The sequence below is a fragment of the Lissotriton helveticus genome, chromosome 1_1, assembly GCF_964261635.1.
Source record: "Lissotriton helveticus chromosome 1_1, aLisHel1.1, whole genome shotgun sequence".
Lineage (NCBI taxonomy): Eukaryota > Metazoa > Chordata > Amphibia > Caudata > Salamandridae > Lissotriton > Lissotriton helveticus.
In genome coordinates, this window is record NC_136057.1 from 2,087,593,534 (window position 1) to 2,087,613,462 (window position 19,929).

At 47.5% G+C, this 19,929-nt stretch overlaps 1 protein-coding gene across 5 annotated transcripts in view; it reads left to right on the forward strand.

The window, feature by feature from the left end:
• The window catches only part of SSX2IP (SSX family member 2 interacting protein), a 472,212-nt gene that overhangs the window by 188,930 nt on the left and 263,353 nt on the right, over nt 1-19,929 (forward strand). For all 5 annotated transcript variants that reach the window (XM_078645587.1, XM_078645605.1, XM_078645619.1 and 2 more), the window contains exon 6: nt 10,221-10,356. In XM_078645587.1, the coding sequence (XP_078501713.1) occupies nt 10,221-10,356 (136 nt within the window). The remainder of the gene's footprint in view (nt 1-10,220; nt 10,357-19,929) is intronic.

Sequence of the window (19,929 nt, forward strand, 5' to 3'; positions counted from 1 at the left end):
TTCCACAACCTAATGGAAAGGGCAGCTAAAAGGCTCCAGCTTCCATTGATGAGTAAGCTGTCGGATTGCTTCCTTTACAACTTTAAAGTACCCGTGAAGAAATCAGTCAGGACCATTCCTATTGTTGATTTTATCTTGAAGAAAGGTATTAAACCATGAGAAATTCAGCTACAGTATCTGCAGTGCTACCTAGTCTGGACAAGAAATAGAAGGCACCTCCTTATTCACGGGCATGCTTAATTAGCCATCCTCAGAGGGGTTCAGTCATAACACTAGCAGCCCAGCATTGCTAAAAAAACAAACCTTCTACTCCCATTTCCACGCCACTGGATAGAGACTGTCTTAGGTTAGATAACATTGGAAAACGCTTCTCCTCCATTGCAGCAACAACTGTCGGAAGAATTAATTCTTAGGCTATACTTGTTACTGTTAGGTTGGTTTTATAAGGCGCACAGGTACCCAACAAGGGTTTCCGAGCACCGGCCTGAAGAAACAGAGGAGCAGAAAAAGTGAAGATTTATTAAACAACCAAGTTTTTAAAAGTTTACAAAAGTTTGCATATATTGTTTCACTGCGGAGCACTATGGGGAGAGAGTTCCACAGGGATGGACCCAAGTAAGCAAACAAGCGATCTCCCGTCCTCGTAAGTTTGACTCTGGGATGCGAGAATTTTTCCTGGGTAGTGGAGCGTAACAAACGGGAGGGTTGATAGAGATTAACCAGATTTTGCAGATATTGAGGAGCAGTGCAGGCCTTGATCTTGAACATATATATATATCAAGGCTTTAAACTTGGTACGGCTTTCGACCCTAAGCCAATGCAGATCTCTCAGGGCGCAAGAGGTGGAAGATATTTTAGGAATCTGGCAAAGCAATTTTGCGGCTGAATTTTGAACTACCTGAAGCTTCCGTATTCCATCCTTATTAACCCCCAAATAGAGGATGTTCTCGTAATCCAGTCCGAAGGTCTCAAACGCCTGGACTACGGTTTTTTGGGTAGGGCTGGGGAGCATCCAGATTTTTTTCTTCAACCATTTCAGAATTGTAAAGATAGTGGTTGCCACCTTCACCGCCTGCTATTTCATCGATAAATTGTCATCAATAATAAATCCCAAGTTGCGGACTTGATGGGTGGGCTGGGGTAGGGTACCCATTTTGATAGACCAATGCTGGGGGCCCCAGAGATTTTTATTTTACCCAATATCAGGACCTCAATCTTTTCGTTGTTAAGTTTGAGTAAATTAGCATGCATCCAGGATGCAATGTTACTCAAACCGGCCTGAAGAACTGATGGTCCGTGCAACTTTTCTGTTGAAAGGGAGAAATGATTTGGGTGTCATCCGCGTAAGGAAAGAGGGACAGCCCAGGCTTCTATGCGAAGACTGCCAAAGGTTTAATGTGTACATTAAATGGAAGGGGGATTTAAATGGAGCTCTGGGGTACTCAGTGAGCAGAAAAATGAGTTTTAGAAGTAGCCTTAGATGAGAAGACTTGTAATGTCCGCTTGACTAGAAAAGATGAAAATCAGCTAAGTGCTGGGCCAGAAATGCCAACGGACTGCAGGGATTTCAAACGCGGCGCTCAAGTCGAGCATTATGAGGGCCACTGTGTCCCCAGAGTTCAGGCATTGTCGTACCATTTCTGTAACTCCAAGGAGAGTTGTCTTGGTCGAAAAACTGCCTCTGAAGCCGTATTGAGGGGTGTAAAAAGTAGGAGAATTCAATAAACTGAGTTTAGTTGTAGGTTTATGTGCTTTTCAAGAATTTTAGAGAAACTAGGGAGCAAAGAAATTGGCCTAAAATGTGATGGCTGGGCAGGATCGGCATTAGCCTTCAAGAGGGGAAGGACCATGGCGTGTTTCCAGTCGGACGGAACCATAGCCTCTTGTAAGGAAGCATTGAGTAGCTCTATGATTAACATCATAGATGGTAATTCAAGCTGCTGTAGTATTGAGACAGGAAGGAGATCATAAGGGGAGCCTGATTTAATACTGCCTAGGATCTTTTTAAAACAATTAATATCAATAGGCACCCAGGATTCTAGCTTAGTGATCGGTTCAACCGTGCAGGTAAGTTCAGAGACAGAGGTCAGTGGAGAAGGGACCGTTAACTGGGTTTTGCAAAGTGAAGAATGTATTTGTTCCACTTTATTTAAAAATAAGTTTGCACGATTGTCGCATTGTGGTTCATCTAAAATAGGGGATGTGAGCTGTGTCAGAACCAGCAATTTTTTTTTACCGTCTTGTACAAGGTGCGCAAACAATTCTGCGCGTTGGAAATGGTGGAAGAAACATAATCTGCCCAAGCTGATTTACAACAGGCTTGATAATCTTTTAAAGCTGTTTTATATTTCAGTTTAGTCAGTTGAATAGGTCCTCCTCCAGTGTCTTTTCAGAGGTTTGCACTTAGTTTCTCAGTTTTTAGTGACTCCGTGAACCAAGGAGCAGGGGGACGATGATTATAGGATCTTCTAGTAGAAAGTGTAAGACAGTGATCAATAGTGTTAAGAATCCAGTTATGTATTGTAGCCAAAGAGGTGGTTGATATTTGATTTATAGCGGGGACACTATCAGACAAGAGTTTATTAAAAGCATCCTTATCTAGTTTACCTCAGTTCCTGGAATTAGATTGAATTCCAGGTGCAGCTGTGAACAGGTTCTCCGGAACTGTGCAGTGAAACTTGACTGCATAATGGTTGGACCAACATAGAGGGAGAGTAGGGAAGCAATGAACATAGGATAGATTAGAAAAAATGGGATCAAGTAAATGATTTGCTGTGTGTCAGGCCGTTATTGCAGAACAGCAGATTCGTAGCTGCAAAGTCAGAAATCGGCGTACTGCTGATTAAACATTCAGGGTTTTCAAGATGAAGATTAAGGTCACCCGAATGGTAAAATTGGCCGCTTTAAGAAGATACGGTGTGATATCTAGAAATGACAAAGCTCAGGGGCCGGATGGTCCGGGGGGCCGATAAGCAAGAATGCCAGATAATGTAAATTGAGGGGTCCAGGTAAGTTTGAATAAGGCTGCCTCACAGCCCGTGAAAGGTAAATCTTCCAGTTTACGTGTGTAGGATTTGTTAAAAATTACAGCAATGCCACCTCCCCTCCCAAGATCTCTATCCTTTCTAGCTATGGCATGGTTAGTTGGTAAAGCAGAAGCCACGTCTCGCCCTGAACTCATATGCAGCCACGTTTCAGTTAAAAAAAAAATGGCATCTGGATGTTCACTGCTTAAAATGTCAAATATGTCCACTGTATGTTTTGGAAGAGAGCGACAGTTAATATTCCTGTTGGAGTAAAGGCTGCTGTACAGGAGGAGTGACCTGCTACAGAGGAGGATGGTTTCTAAAGCCTACTGCCATGTCTTGATGAGTGCCCACTGACTGCTGACCTTGCCCAGTAGTGCCTGCTGCTCTGCTACCTGGCCCCTGAAGAAGAGGAGCACTGTCTTGGGCTGGACTGTGTCCCCAGGAGGTGAGGAGCGCTACCTCGGGTCCCCGAGGCTGCTGGTGGGACCTAGCGCCTCATGAGTGCTGCCTGTGGAGTGCCTGGGGAAAAGAAGCGCTATATTTCCCTACCTGCAGTGCCTGTACCCCGTGCCTGCCCCCCTGCACCAGGAAATCACTTTTGGGGTACTGCCCGGGGGAAGAGAGGAGCTGGTGTGTGAAGCGCTGTCCTGGGAAGGAATCCAAGCGCGTGGGACACCCCCCCCCCCCCCCTTTCCATGTGTTCAGGAGAAAAGCAGGTGCCTACCCCGCGTGTGGGGACTGCCGGCGTGTGGCTTATTTGAACTAGCGGGAGCCTACCCCGTGTTGGCGCCTCAATTAACTCAGCGGGTGCACACCCCGCATAATTGCTGCCTGGAATCACTGCCGCAACCCGGGATTACCTCCGGGCCACCTCGCTGCCCTTGGCGACCCGCAAGAAGAAGAAGAAGCAGCTGCCCCGGAAGTCAGGCGGGGCTCCCGTGAGCTGGTGGGAGCCAGCGCCGTTGCTGAATTTATTACCGGAGCGGGAGCCCACACCGTCTGCTAGTGCCAGAGAAGTGCCGTGGTCAAGGGTCGCGGCCCTGGGAGTGGAGGGAGAGCCGCCGCGGTAGCAGAAGGGTCCGCACTGGGCCTGAGCAGCCCAAGAGGGCCACCGTCACCTGACTGGGGCGGTGGCCGTGTCATTGGCTGCGCCCCCTTCAGCGCTGCGCAGCCATTGGTGGAGTCTGCCGTGCCCCCAGCGAGCCATGCTGGGATTGGCAGTCACGGGCGCGCCCCATGAGAACCGTGCCCTGATTGGCCCTGAGGCCCAGGAACCATCTGGAGCCTCGCGCCGGCCGACTGAAGCCCCGGGTTCCAGGAGGGAACCCGGGTGATGCCCGGAGCCGTCCCGACATCGGAGGACGGGAGCCTACCCCACCTCCGCCCGCAGGGGCAAACCGCCAGTGGTTTGCGGGGCTCCCAAGGGGAAGGGAGGGCCCCGCGTGCAGGTCGAGGAGTCTGGTGTGGAGGAGCTGCTGCCAGCACCAATAGGAGCCCGGAGGCCCCCCCGCAGGAATCCCAGTGAGTGGGGCGGAGTTAGGGGACTGCCTGAGGCCCTCTCCCCGAGGCACGGGAAGAGGCCTTTTGTGGACCTGGGGGTGGAGAGGGCAACGGGGCACACTGTCAGTGCCTGCACCCCTTGAGCCAGTATGACTTTACAGCTGCCCCAGCTGACAGTGGGCGGCTGCAACGGGCAGCAATAATTATTAAAGCCCCCGTGGGGCCCCACCACGGACAGGGCCACAGTGCCCCGGTGGCTACACAGCGACGCCGCAGTGGCGGGTCGCTGCAGCTGTTGAGGCATTTTTGAGCCTCTGGTCCCAGGAGGGGACCCCTGCCGACCAGAACTTTTTGGACCCCCTAATTTTTGATTGGAGAGGCCCAGACGGAGAGGGGACTCCAACGTGACCAGAACTGGTGTTACTCCCGCTTTTAGCCTAATTATTGGTTTAGGCCTGTTGTAATGTCATGCTCTGCAGCTTATGTTTAGGCCCTATGCTAATGGGAGTGGGACTAAGGCAAGAGGTGATTTTGGCCCCTGAGCTCCCAGGATTGTGCCCAACGCAGGGTGGGACTTATGATAGGACTCAGTCCCCTGCTCATGATTTGATGCCTAATGCATTCATGTTCCTGATGCCTACTGCATGAGATTATGCAGGATTTATGCCAATGTATTTACGGCAAATGTGTTGTTGCTCCCCCTAGTGTGCGCGTTGGTGCGTCTGTGCCTAGTGCTCTTAAGGCCACAAGTGGATGCCTATGAGGATCCCTGATGTTAATGCTGAACGCCTATGTTTCCAGGTGGGCAGGGCTGAAGTTTCTATGCCCAGTTTATGTACCCTGTGTTCCTGCCTCGCGTATTATGTTACTGTGACTAATGCTTCAGGTTCCTATCTTATGCCAAATGATAATGCTTTGTTTCCTAATTACAGCCTTGACACGGATGGACTTACCTTTTTCATTTATTCTTTATCCTTAGGTAATGGTTCTGGCAGCGGCCCGATTGGCCCTGCCGTGTAAACAATCCCCTTGTACATATTGTCCTGGCGCCAGTTGGCACAGTCTAGAGACTATTGTGGTTACCTATGTGGTTACTCTTGTATGTTGTATACAATACAAAAGTTATTCTTTCCATCTAATCTGGTGTGGTCTCTTTTTGTGGTGTGCCTTGTGTGTCGCCTGTGTGTACTGCGCGGATGCTTTGCCCTTGTCCTCTGGAGTTTGGCCCACTCGCTCTGCACCATGCTACCGTATTTCTAACAATTCCAGAAAGTAAAAACCTTGTTAAAAGGATTGCTACCTTTTGGAAAGCAGTAAGCTTGTGAACAAGGGGCAGTGTCCAGAGTTAAACTGCTCTGTTCTTTAGAAAGTGTTTTTCAAAATGTGAAATTACAGTAGGGACAGCTAGTGGCATCCTCCAAAGGCTGAAGTAAATTACAGTCAGGATGGGAGGAGCCACGATGTTTCAGTAACTGCTTGGAAGAATAGCAGTGTAGGTTTTGGGAATATACTACATTTTGGCCAGGATTCGTGGCCCTTGGTCCCGAACGGGCGCAGGGGGTCGCAGACTGGTTTGCCTTTGGCGCACCGCGGCGCACGGCCGTGCATACATGTGATTGAAATACTGCTCCTGATGCCGGAAGAGCGAGAACAGTGGCAGGAGCCGCGTCCCTCCACTCAAACAGCACTCCGCTGCGTTGGAATGAGGACCGGGAGCGGGTAAAATGCAAGTGTCAACAAGTAAGTTAGAAGCAGCCAGGTGGGTACAGTATGATTTTAAAAAGTGTATAAACGAACAGCATAAAAACAAAGTCAAGCCCGCCTTTAAAATACAACTAAAAAGCTCTTGGGAGCAAAATGCCTGTCTGCACGCTGCCACCTGTCGTGGCAGCCCAGACTGTCAGAGGAACAAATTCTTTGGCTATACTTGGCCGCTACAACAGGCAGATGTGGTCGGACATCACCACAGACATTGACCTCTTGCAAGAGGGTGTGAAAGGAGAAGCGAAGAATTTTTTTACAAGCGGGATAAAGTTTGTCTGTATAAATAGCAGATTGTGCAATTGCATATCGTCAATTGGCTTTAGACAACTCGCAGGCTCAGCTGTCCTTAGGACGCCGGGGATGGTTAAATGCAACAACATTCAGGCCAGTAATCCAAAGCAATATTCTTGGCGTGCCATATGAAGGTGAGGCACTATTTGGCAAGCATTTAGACCATGCTCTACAAGCCATCAAAACTGACACAGATGCTGCCAAATATTTATGAACACAGGAAATTAGAAAACAGGTCTTTTGTGGAGCAAGGGAAAGAGGGCTATACTCCTACAGAGGAGGTTTTCAACCGTACAGGCAGCAATACCAACTTTTTCAGCATCATTATTGATCTCTGTATCCTCAGCAACAATATAGATGGCCACCAGCAGCGGCGTACACGAAACAAACACCCAGAAGGAAGCGGCACCCTCAGGTGGGGGGGGGGGGGGGGGGGGGGGAAGATATTGCCAGAAAGCAGTGACCATTCAGCTGTGCAGAGGGCCCCCGGCAATTCGCTAGGACAAATTGAGGGTCAAATCTCAATTTTGCATCAGTAGTCCCTCATAACAATAGACAAATCGGTGCTAGATTTAATCACTCATGGAAACATACTGGAATTCACCAGAAAACACCAAATACTTCCCCCGAAAAGGGTACTTCCTATCCATCTACGGCTGCTCCTGCTAGAAATATCAACCATGCTCAACAAAGGGGCAATATAACAAGGAGGTTCTGGTTACCCAGAGGAGAATCTAGCTTTATTCTTGTTTCTTTCTGATAAAGAAAAAGTCTGGTACCCCATCTTAGACCTTCAGAAACTCAACAAATATTAAGAAAACCATCTTTTCGCAATGTTACCCTTAAAGATATCCTGCATCTTTTCAAACATGGAGATCACATGACAGCGCTGGATCTCCAAGATATATACTTTTATATCCCAGTTCACTCAAAGCATACAAAATGTCTAAGATTCAAGGTAGGCTGCACACACTACCAATTCAAAGTCCTCCCGTTCGGATTAAAATTGGCACCCTGTATCTTTACAAAATGTCTGGCTCCTGTGGCAGCTCACTTGAGGCAAGAAGGGTACAGGAATTCCAATACTTCGACCTTTGGCTGATAAAGCCCACCACGTCTCTGCAGGCAGCAAGAGATAAAACGACCTCTTTAACACTCTTCAACAGCCTGGGCCCTGTGGTCAACCAGCAAAAATCCTTTTTCAAACCTTCAACAATGTTGAATTTTTTGGGAGCAATTCTGGATGTGAACATCAAGACAAGGCATTCACTTCACAAGAAAGGCAAAAAAAAGCCTGTTTTAGTCTGACTGTACAAATCAGTCCTCGGAGTGGCATCTTCTTGTAGTCCACTAATTCCAGTGAGTGAGTGAAATGGAGTTAGACAGGCAATGGTTGTAAATTCAAGGATTGTTCGATGTCATGCAGATTACTCGAACCATGGTGATATCCTTGCAATGGTGGATACAGAGCGCAAACTTATCCAGAGGGTTAACATTACTACCTCATATCCCCACATTTGTAATCACCACAGACACATTCCTGGAGGGATGGGCATTCCTCTCCAGGATTTAGCCAGCCGCTTAAAGTAGAACCTCCAGAAAAAAATGCACATAAATGTTCTGGAACTCTGAGCCATAGCTTTAGCTAGCCTCTCATTTCTTCCCAGAATATCAAGGTCATCCGTGCTAATTTGCACGACCAACATCACCAGCATGCATTATACCATGGCCATATCACAGCAAGCACTGTAACTTTGGAAATGGACTCTGCAACATATAGCACTTAAAGCAGACATGTGCCGGGAACAACCAATGTACTAGCAGACACCTTGAACAGAACTAACGCCAGCTGTCACAAATGGGAGTGCAACCAACCAATTCTGGACGACATTTTCGATCGTTGGGGGAAAACCTAACCTAGACCTGTTTGGGACAAGGAAGAATCTGATATGCCAATTTTACTCAAGCTGAAACCCAGGAAGGGGGGTCATGGGGAATGAGTTTTCGATTAGATGGTCGGGGATCTTTGTGTACGCTCCCCTCCCCCAATTTCCCATTTATTTCAAAGTTCCTCAAGAAATTGAAGCGGGAACCTAGTTGAGTAACAGACCCACATTCAGTTGGAGCCCTAACCAACGTTACTGATGATGAACCACTGCCAGGTACTTCACCTGAATCCAACATCATTACACTTGCCGGCCTGTCTCCTGAATTCAATGAGTTTCAACCTTGAATATTCCTGCAGATTGCAGAGATTTTTGCAAAGGCCAGATTGGATTCTACCAATAAAACCTTTGCTATTCGTCTCTTATAGAAGCCTTCATAAGGGCTTTCCAGTTTCATAACAAAGTATAGCCAGATGGATCACAGCGGCTATCAAATTGTCACGCACAAGCCAGATAGCTGTTGAAGAGTGAAGTAAAAGCTCACTCTACCAGGGCTATCTCTACGACCACAGCTATTTGCCGGTGTCTATTCAACACATATGTTGTGCTGCAACATGGAGCAGTAGGCACACCTTCAGACGGCATCACTGCCTGAATTCCTCTGAAAAGAATGATACGACTGTGGGACAAGCAGTGCTGTGCCATTTATTTCAATTAGGTAAGCCATAGTTGTTTATTTCTCACTATCCGTTATTCTCTAATCATATTCTTGATTGTGAGTTCTACCTGAGAGCCCCTGATTCCTCAAGAGTTGCCTCTCCAGGTCCTAGCCCCTTGGCTGGTATCAGAGTGCATTCCTCTTAAAACTGCCAGGGAGAAATCCTGAAGCTTTGTGCTATTCCTGAATGGGCCTGTTTGCTCTGAGGTCTTGCCACCTGGTGAAGCAGACTGTCCGGGTTATAGTGACCGTCAGCGACTATCGGCAGCGCGAGAAATGCACTTTGCACTACAGCAACAGCCCGCAGTGACCGCCAACGTGAAGCAATAGCAAGAACCGTCTGCGATGTCCGACTGGATCTTCATGATACATCAGCAACCGTCCGCAACGCTTTCCCTGCTCCTTGTGGCCTGCTCCACCACAAACTGGACTCTTTTAGTCGTACTTTGCGAAGGTAACTTTTTTTCAGCTGGACTAACCTGCTCCCTGTCTCCGGCCAGCGCTCCATCGCGGTCAGCCTGAACTTGCAACTTTCCCCTGGTCTAGCACGACCTGGTGATCTCGAGTGGCACTTTATGCTTTTAGGAGCTATACTTACCTAAAATGTTGAAATTGCATATCTCCGGTTCTACTGGTTGGAATTTTTCTCATCATCCTTTACTGTTTGTGTGCTGCATAAATACTTAACACTGTGCAACTAAATTAGGCCTGGCTGCTTTTTTGACAAGCTACCAGAGAGTTAAGCACATGTTAATTTAGTGTCTTCTTTAGTTCACCTTGACAAGGATTGTTATTGCTTGTGAAGAGTTCACTAGCAACAATCATTTTTGAATTGGAATGAATGGGTGCAACCAAGGTTTGGTTTTCTGCAGCATTCCACAATGCAGAGAAGGTTATTAGTGTGAAAATTGAGCTAAGTTGACTGTGGTGAGGTACAAAATTTAGGACACGCGCTGAAAGAAGTCCTGTTTCTGTAGTCTGATAAAGTTACATTGTAATAATTCTTTTTTTTATTTATTTTTTATTTGGAAGGTTCAAAAACTACAGAATATTATTGTGAGTCGTGCTACTCAGTATGCTCATAACATGAAGAGAAAAGAGAGAGAATATAACAAACTTAAGGAGCGTTTGCATCAACTTGTGATGGATAAGAAAGAAAAGAAGATGGGTAAGGAGGTGCTCACACTTTGCTACATCCACTTGTCTTCTTTCAAGCATGTTAATTGTTTAAATCTGTTTTATTTTTAGTATTCAAACAGTAACGGGGTTAAGGAATCAACATTGCAGTATAGGTTACTTTGTCAAGTGCATATCTCTCTCTCTCGTTTCGTGTACCATTGTGGAATAATTATTCTGATACCAAACGTGTTATACACATTATTTTAACATGTAACAAACCGGTAGGTGACCATGCACAAAGGCCAATTGGATAGTTGCTTCATTGCGTGCGAGTGGGAAGTAGGTACTCATGAACGTCGCGATGTGGGGTTGTCAACTCATGGTGCTAGCAGTGTGCAGTTCCTGTTCAAACCCATCCGTAATGGGAGGCGCAGGGGAAAGGCCAAAAAGATTGCATGGATAACCTGGCACAACTGCGGTCACCCTGGCCCTCCTCCCTCCCTCCAATCCATCGAAGATATTTAAGCTATGGGTATGGGTATAATGTGAGGCGAACATTCTAATCCTAACTAACATCTCTTGAGCCGGTTATCTAGTGTGATTTCGGGCATCTATTTTCTTATGCAACTGTGTTGCGGTTTCTGGGTGGTCATATGTGGCTCATTTTGGTAGTCCTGTAGTATAGTGTCCCAGTTCGGAGCTGTAGGGATTTTGCAAAGCCCCAGGGCTTCTTCCTTGTGTAGCACAGTGCTCTCTGCCTCGGCCCACACGAGTAGCGATTGCCTCCAGGCCACCGAGGGAGGAGGCTCAGGTGACTTCCAGTGTCTCGTGATTAAGTGCTTGGCTACTAGCATGCCCAGGTCTAGAAAGGAGGAAGTGACTTTCTAGCATTTACTCCTGCTAGAGAGTCTCAAAATACAGATTTCCCATGAAAGCGTCACAGTACGTCCCATACAGCTTGACAATTAGGTTGGGACTCCCTCCCAGTATGTGGCAAGTGTTGGGCAGCACCATATCATGTGGAGGAGGTCACCATTTGGCATACGACATCTGGGGAAAGCCGTGTCAGTGCGGTGGAAATATTGATTTAGTTTAACAGGGTTGAGATAAGCCCTTGCGGGGGACTTAGATTGAACTTTCCAGAATGGTGGCCCATTCTTGATCAGTGCAAGGATGCTGCCTCAATGGCAAGAGTGATACCACTGTGTGGTGACGCAGCGAGGCATCAAACCATTTTGTGAGATGCCTACCCGACCCATAACATGTAGATACTGGATAGTAAGCTGTGTCTGGACATGTCTCCCCATCTGCCGCCATGCTCCAATTAGTGAAGTGTGTAGTAGAAATTGGCCCGGGGGAACAAATTCTTCCTCCATTAGCATGTCATAGGGTATTAAGCACTTTCCAATAGAGGTTGCCTCGGGTGTATAGAACGACTTACTGCTGGGTGGAGAGTTCCACAGAGGTGGTAGCGCTGCAGCCCCTGGATGTGCCTTGCAGGGCTAGTGCGTATGGAACCATGGAATGTGTGATGTACAGGCTTCTGCTGTAGCGCCGATATGCAACCCCAAGAACCAATGACTCCTGCAGACTTCCATGAGCACAGGGATGAAATAGCCAGGGTAGCGGCGAGAGCGTCCAGGATGGTGACAGTATGGCAGTGTCCAAGCTGGATCCCCACCATTCATTTGGCCTCCCATTGAAGTTGGGTGGTGAGATAATATTGTTCCATATGTGGGACTGCAAGTCCCGCCTCGTCTGTGGTCCAATATAGTTTGGAGAGTGCCACACGACAACAGGAGTTGTTCCAGATGGACTCTCTCATGATACTTTTGAATGTGTGGAAGAAGTTTGGTGCAACATGGAAAGGCAGGTTAGAGACATAATAGAGTAGCTGCCGTAAGACCTCCATTTGGAGAAGATCCACTCATCCCATGGATGATGAGAGGAGCGTGCGCCAGAAGTTTATCTGGCGTAGAGTGTATGCTTGAATTTTGGCTTGAAGAGGTTCTATAGCCAGGAAAAAGCAGTGGGGATAGCTGGCAACCTTGGAATGTACCTCTATATATTGGGACTGGGTCAGATATATAAGAACCCTTCTTTACTCTGGCTATCGGCGCGGTACAGAGCAGTTGGACCAGGCGGAGGAATCTGCACCTGATTTCGAGGCAAGGTGGCAAATAAAAATTTCCCTTCCAGAGAATCAGTCTTCCTCCAAGTCTAATACCAGGCTCCCAGAGTGTGGCCATAGAATTGCGGAATAGGTGGAGACTCGTAAAAAACATTGCAGGTTTAGTGTGGTGTTATGCACCGGGGAAAACCTGTTCTGGTCCAGGTGGACCAGCGATGGAACCAATGGCACCAGGCGGTCGGCAAGGACAAAGTATTTTATAGTCTGTGTTGAGCAAGGCCTCAATAAGTCTCACAACTGGTATAACTCGACCTTAAAACAACAACATCTAGAGCTACGCCAATTGGAGCGTAGATGGAGGCGCAACTATCTTAGTGCCGATAGGGAAGCGTACGTGGTCGCACGGAAAATCTACAAACAAACCATCATATCCACCAAGTCTGCTTTTATCTCTGAGAGAATCCTAACCGCTTCTAACAAATCTAAAGAGATTTTCAAAGTCCTTGGCGAACTAACATCCGACGCCAGGACACTTCCCAACCTGCCTCCCTCCGCTGAGTCATGCAACGCGCTAAACTCTTTCTTCATCGAAAAGATCACCACAATTAAAAATTCCATATCCCATTCCCCCCCGTTAACTACAGCAACACCTCCCCATATCAATCCATTCACTCTGGATCGATTTCCTACACTCGATTCTGATTCCCTTGCCAAGCTGTCCTCGCGAGTAAAATCTGGCTCCCCGAAGGACTGCTGTCCCCCGTCCGTGCTTCGTGACATCTGTCACTCCCTCCCCCATTGTATCCTTCCCTTACTTAACTCTTCCCTCAGTACTGGCATAGTCCCCAGGTCATTCAAGGAGGCCGTATTGGTGCCCCTGCTAAAGAAACCTGGCGCGGACCCAGCGGTCTTTGTGAACTATCGGCCCATCTCCCTCTTGCCTTTTCTGTCTAAGGTTTTGGAGGCACATGTCACTACTTGCCTATCACATTTCATCGAGGAGTCCAACTTCCTGGCTTTCAACCAGGCCGGTTTCCGACCAGCCCATTCCACAGAGGCTGTGATCCTCGCCGTACTGGACAACCTTAGAAGTAAGGCGGATAGAGGACTACCCCAGGCATTAGTCCTTCTTGACTTATCGGCGGCATTCGACACGGTGGACCATAATATCTTACTCCACCGTGTCGAGTCCGCCGGAGTCCGTGGGCCTGCTTTGTCCTGGGTTAAGTCCTTCTTAGAGGGGAGATCTCAGGCAGTCAGGCTGGGCCCTTTCAGCGCCACCAGTGCTGCGTCATCTTGCGGGGTCCCTCAGGGCTCCTCCCTGTCCCCCCTCCTCTTTAATTTATATCATCTACCCCTCCTTCACTCTCTAAGCAGGTGGGACGTTACCGTGTTCAATTACGCGGACGACCTGCAAATCATCTTTCCCCTCACCTCCCCTGACGCTGTGTCCAACTTCCAGTCGGCTATGACACACATTCAGCATTGGATGTGCCAAAACCAACTAAAGCTCAATCCGGGCAAGACTGAGCTCCTCCTTCCCGGGAGTAGTGCCACCTATTGGGGCCCTCAGTTTTGGCCTAGCGAGCTTGGTACTCCTCCCTCTCCCGCTGACCGTGTGAAGAGCCTCGGGGTCATTATTGACTCCGGCCTCACTCTTAAGGCCCAGGTGAGTGCAGTAACATCTTCCTGTATGTTCCAGCTATACAGGATTCGGAAGGTCGCCCACTTCCTAACCCCTGAAGCACTGCTACAAGTCATCATAGCCTTGGTGATGTCCCGCCTGGACTTTTCAAACTCGATCTATCATGGCCTCCCCAACTCCTTGTTATCTAGGTTACAACTCATCCAGAACCAGGCTGCCAGACTCGCGCTCAACCTCTCCAGATGGCAGTCGGCTCGACCTTTACTGTATCAACTTCACTGGCTCCCAGTCAGTGAAAGAATAGCTTTCAAGGTCCACTGCCTGGTCTTTAAAGCACTTACTGGTCCATCTCCTGTTTTCCTCACGTCCCTGATCACTCCTTACTGTCCCTCCCGCGCCCTCAGGTCCACCAATCTTCATCTCTTAGTTGTCCCCCGTGTCAAACTCACCAGATCCGGTGGCCGCACTTTTTCTTACTTGGCCCCTAAGCTATGGAACTCTCTTCCTCTCCCCCTCAAGACCTCTGGTTCCCTTCTTGCCTTCAGGAAATCTTTAAAAACCCTGCTTTTCTCCCATTGTTATTAAATTCCTCTGTTTATAGTTTTAGGATCCTTGGAGCGCCAGGAAACTCACGGTGACCGTGCGCTTAATAAATATCATATAACATAACATAACAAGGCCAACTTGGGTCAGTAGGAACCCAGAGCAGTGGGGTATCAGTCCGGTTCGGGTAGCGAGATGAGTAAGACCTCGCTTAGTGAAGCAGGGAGACTGGAAGCCCCAAGGGTGTTTTCGTATAAGGCATGCAGGTGGGGGGCAGTACAGGAGCATATGCTTAGCAATATTCAGCTGGTAGGCTGTCTGGCCCTGTAACCCTGCCTGTCATCTGGGCCCTAATAGCCTTGCGAATCTCAGTGTAATTGACTCATTGGGGGACCAAAGCTTACCTTGAGACACCAGCCGTGAGGGAAACGGCAAACCGCGGCAGCAAGGACACGGGCAGAGCGGGAGCGCCGAGAGACTCCCGCACCTCTACCTCTACCGCCTACAAGCCCCAGCAGCCTTAGGGGCGGCGCAGCAGGAGCGCATCAGCAGAGCGCCCGGAGGCGCTAGAAAGCTGAGCCTGCGTCCTCTCGCACCGTGAGTCGCGCCCGGGGCCAAGCCCGGGCAAAGGGCGGGCCCTCTACGGCCCTCTACGGCCCTCATCGGCAGGAGTAGGCAGGGTCAGGGCCAGAAACGCTGCAGGAAATATTTGCGTGATCCACTCTTCAAGTAAGACTTATCGCTTTAAGATTTTGCTACCTGACATTTTATTTGTACAATAGTGAGTCTGCGTGTATTTTGTAAACATGCCTACAAAACCTGAGGAAGCCCCGCTAAACACTATTGACAATTACCTTGTCCAGACTGTTAAAAAAATAAATATGCAGAGGAGAGATTCTCTGGGTTTGAGCCAATCCCCAGACTTACGATGTCTGTCCCCTTCCGCATCTACTTTGACTGATGACACCATACTGAAGGAAGTCCATCGCGTGGTCATAACTAGCGGCCCTATTTCTCAAGGAACAAGTGGCACATCTGTTAACGTAGCCCCGGCCTCTGAGGCACCTAATGTAGAGGCTGAGAGCGACATTTATATTGACTCCGATCAGGAGATACAGACTCGCGTCTCATCTGACGAGCAGTCGCCTATAGGGCGTGCCACCAGGTCAAGACGATTATGCACCAAAAATCCACCAAAGCGGGGCGGGCTACGATCGGGGACAAGATGGAAGAGGGCTATTACCCCAAAGTCTAAGCAAGTGAATAGTGTTGAGGATAAACTAAATCACACAATTGAGGATGCTTTTTATGAAAAAATTGCTGATTTTCTGGAGTTAAAAATCAACGCTATTATTAAACCTCTAATATCAAAAATTGACAAACTGCAAGCGGAGGTCAAGAAGTTGGGTGGACTCCACACTATGGTTGCAGGTGGGGTAGAAAATATAACTACGCTAGTTACAAATTTGAGTAATAACACAGGGGGATATGTTGTTAGAGAGGTTGTAGGTGAAGGCGTAGGAAACCAGTTGCCTGAAGAGAATTCACCACCTCATCTACCAACATTGACTGTTAACAGTGAGGGTCCTCTATTAGTTAACACTCCAACAGACAGAATCCTTTCGGTCAATATCCCCCCAGTACAAGTTCACTCAATGGACCCCCTACAATTTATAGTTGAAGCCACACCAGTGGTTTTAGTTCTAGCAAATGTCCCTCCTCTGGAAGGGGGAACAGCGGAAAGTCCCACTTCTCTCACAAGCAAGGCCTTACACTGGTTAACCAGTAACATGCGGCTAGCACCAGGGGGAAAGTACTATCTGGCAAGCGTAATCAAGTCAGCAACTAGGGTCCCCTGGTTGGGAAACCGGCCGAAAAAGTTCAAAGGGGACTGTGTGGCAGTGAGCTTTTCAAATCAAGACGTCCTTCCCAACATTCTTGCTAACTTATTCCCTCCCCAACGCAGACAGGGTACTGTTGTTCCCTTAACCCTAAAGTTCTTCTACGGTGAACAGCAGAATATTACCTACCCAAGGACCCCTGCGCCAGGGTGGGACAGAAATTGGGATTCGAACCTCAGATGGGGGCAGGACCCAAGGTATAATGTTGCAGCCCACCATTCCCACTCAGTACAGCACAATTCTTTTGCACAGCCCCTTCAACTGTTCAATCGCTATGCCCCGTTATCCTTCATGGACCAAAACGTTTGACTCTCCCCTAGACAAGACAGTAATGGTGAGGGTCCTCAGCCTGCTCCCAGTTCATTATTTTGGAACTCTGCAGGTATTAGGGTCTGTAGAATTATGAGCTGGAATATCGCTGGTCTCAGAGCCAAATATAACGACAAGTATTGGCTGGACATAATTAGATCCTACGACGTCCTTGCCTTTCAAGAAACCTGGGAAACGTCAGACAGACTGGCTTTGGACGGCTTTTCCCACTTTACTGTACCTGCAGATCCTAGTAAAGCAGGAAGGGCAAAGGGGGGCTTGGCTATATACATCTCACTAGACATTCAAGGAAAGCCAAGACATATTAAATCTAACTTAAAAAACTGTTTAGCGGTTGAACTAACTACACCAAACTTTCAGCCTATATTATTTGTTAATTTTTATAATTCCCCCGTCAGTCAAACCCCAAATGAGCATCTGGCAACTCTAGAGGAATTCCTGTCTACCCACAGTGAGAACAGTGTCCATGGGTATGAGGTGATCCTTATGGGTGACTTTAACATCCATCCATGCCACCCGAATTGCCATGTGGAACACGAGGAATCTTCCCCCTATTCCTCCCCACCGCATTTCGAACACTCATCACGTGGAGAGGCTTTGGAATTGCTCTTAGCAACTTTTAACCTCTATGAATCATGTAGTTGCCCCATAGGCCCGAGGTTACCAACATATGTGGGCAATGACACAGGCACAATTATAGACTATATCTTTTTATCTTCTAGTATTCTGCCTGAAGTTATTAACTATAAGGTAGAAACTACAGTTTTTAGCGATCATAACCCTGTGATTCTAGAGATCATATCACAGGGAGTCTTGGGGAAAAAGGGAGATTGATGCTTTATGTGTGACAGAATTGGTCCCGAGAGATCAGAATCGTAGATTGAAATGGGATCAAGTAACCCCAATCACCTTTTTACAGGAAACTCTGGCTAAAGTTGAGGGGGAGGTTGCCATTTGTTTGGACAATAATAACTCTGGTACCACCATGATAGAGGCTTTCAATGTTATCTGCCGTCAGGTCAATCTAGACCTGACCGTAAAGATAAAGCCTAACAGGCTCAGGGGCCCCAAATGGTTTGACTCAAATTGTTCCAAGGCTCACTCAATCTTCCTAAAGGCCCTAAAAAATAAACCTAGAGATAAAGAGCAGATAGCATAACTGTATTGTTTCCTCAGTGATGCTATCAGGGTGAGGAAATCTGAGATTAAAAAGGAGGCCTGGAATGATTTATTATTGCCTGATATACAGAGAGACAGCGCCAAATTCTGGGCAATAATAAACCACCGATACTTCGTGGGACTAGAGAATCAGAGAGCAGATTGCATTATACCAGACGAACAGTGGGTGACACATTTCAGTAACATCTATAGCTGTCCTGATACCACTCCAGACTGTGAGATGCCATTCACACAAGCAGTAACTACCATCTCTCCTTTTAGTTTAGAGGAGGTGAAAAAAGCAATTAATGACACACTCTAAAAAAAGGCACCGGGGCCCGATGGGGTTCCCGCAGATTTTTTTAAGAGTGCCCCTGAACTAAGTGCCAAGATTCTCACAAACATTTTTAATACTACAAGGGATCTCATCTTTCCTACTAGTTGGGCCAAGTCCACGATAGTACCGATCTTTAAAAAAGGACAGAGGACAAACCCGGCCTGTTATAGGCCAATCTCTCTCATTGATTCCAGTGTTAAAATCTTGGGAAGAGTCCTTTTAGGAAGACTGACTCAGCTTTTAGAAGGGAAGGGTGTCCTATCAAACGCACAATATGGTTTTAGAGCCAAAAGAGGAACCTTAGACCAGTGCCTAAACCTAGAATTGATTATAAATAAATACGCAATCGCCAAGGGGGGTTCTCTGTACATGGCCTTTATGGACCTCTCCTCAGCCTTTGACCTGGTCAACAGGGCTAAGCTGTGGAGGGTCCTTTTGGCCATGGGCATTGACCCCCCCTTTGGTTGGATACCTGGCTGAGTTACATAGGGACCTCATGACCTCGGTCAGAGTGACTAGGGAAGGGAGATGCACTTGCCACTTTAAGTCAGAGAGGGGGGTTAGGCAAGGGTGTATCCTTGCCCCCCTCCTCTTTACTCTTTACATAAACGATCTCGAGGTAGTCTTGGCAGCATCCCACACCGATATCCCACGTGCAGGTGAGACAAAGATACCTGTCCTCCTGTACGCGGACGATGCAGTCCTTTTGGCACGCTCCGGAGTGGCACTTAATAAACTCCTTTCATCTTTTGGGGACTTCATGTCCTTGTTGGACATGAAAACCAACACAGAGAAATCTCACGTAATGATTGTAGGAGCTGCAGGCAGGAAAAGAAAGTCGAAAACATTTTTTTGTGCTGGGAAAGAGGTCAGGAGAGTTCCATCTTTTCCATATTTAGGGGTGACCTTCGATGAAAAGGGCACTTGGGGCCCCCAGCATTCCGTCAAAAGCAACGCTGTTGCAAGAGCGGCAGCAGGGTTGCTTGGCTTTGCTAAAAAACTGGGAGCCCGCCCCATGGAAAGCATTATAAAGGTCTATAAAGCAAAATGTTTGTCTGTTGCCCAGTACTGTTCTGTTATTTGGGGGTACACTAATCATGACAAAATCCAGAAAGTAGAAAACAAATTTTTGAGAACCCTGCTTTCTGTCCTCCAATCGACTTCCACCTATGCAATACATACAGAGCTAGGATTGGGCTATATAACTGACATTCTAAAACTAGCCCCAGTTATTGGATGGATGAAAACTTGGCTTAACCAGGAGCTTACATTAAATCACATCATCTTAAAAGATTGTTTAGCACTGGACAGAGCCCAAAACATCCCGTGGGTAAAATATGTACAAACGCAGCTAATTTTAGCCGGCCGACCAGAGCTTTTCTCATCTCCAGATTTGATAAAGCAGGAAGATCTTAAAATAGTAAAAAATACCCTGACAAATGTATATGTTATGGAGAGGGAAGCCATAGAGCTAAAAAAAAACATGGTTAGGAAACACTGTTTGTTGACATCTGTCCCAGGAATGGAACCATACCTTTTCCTGGTAACTAAACCATATCATCGTTTCCTTCTAACGA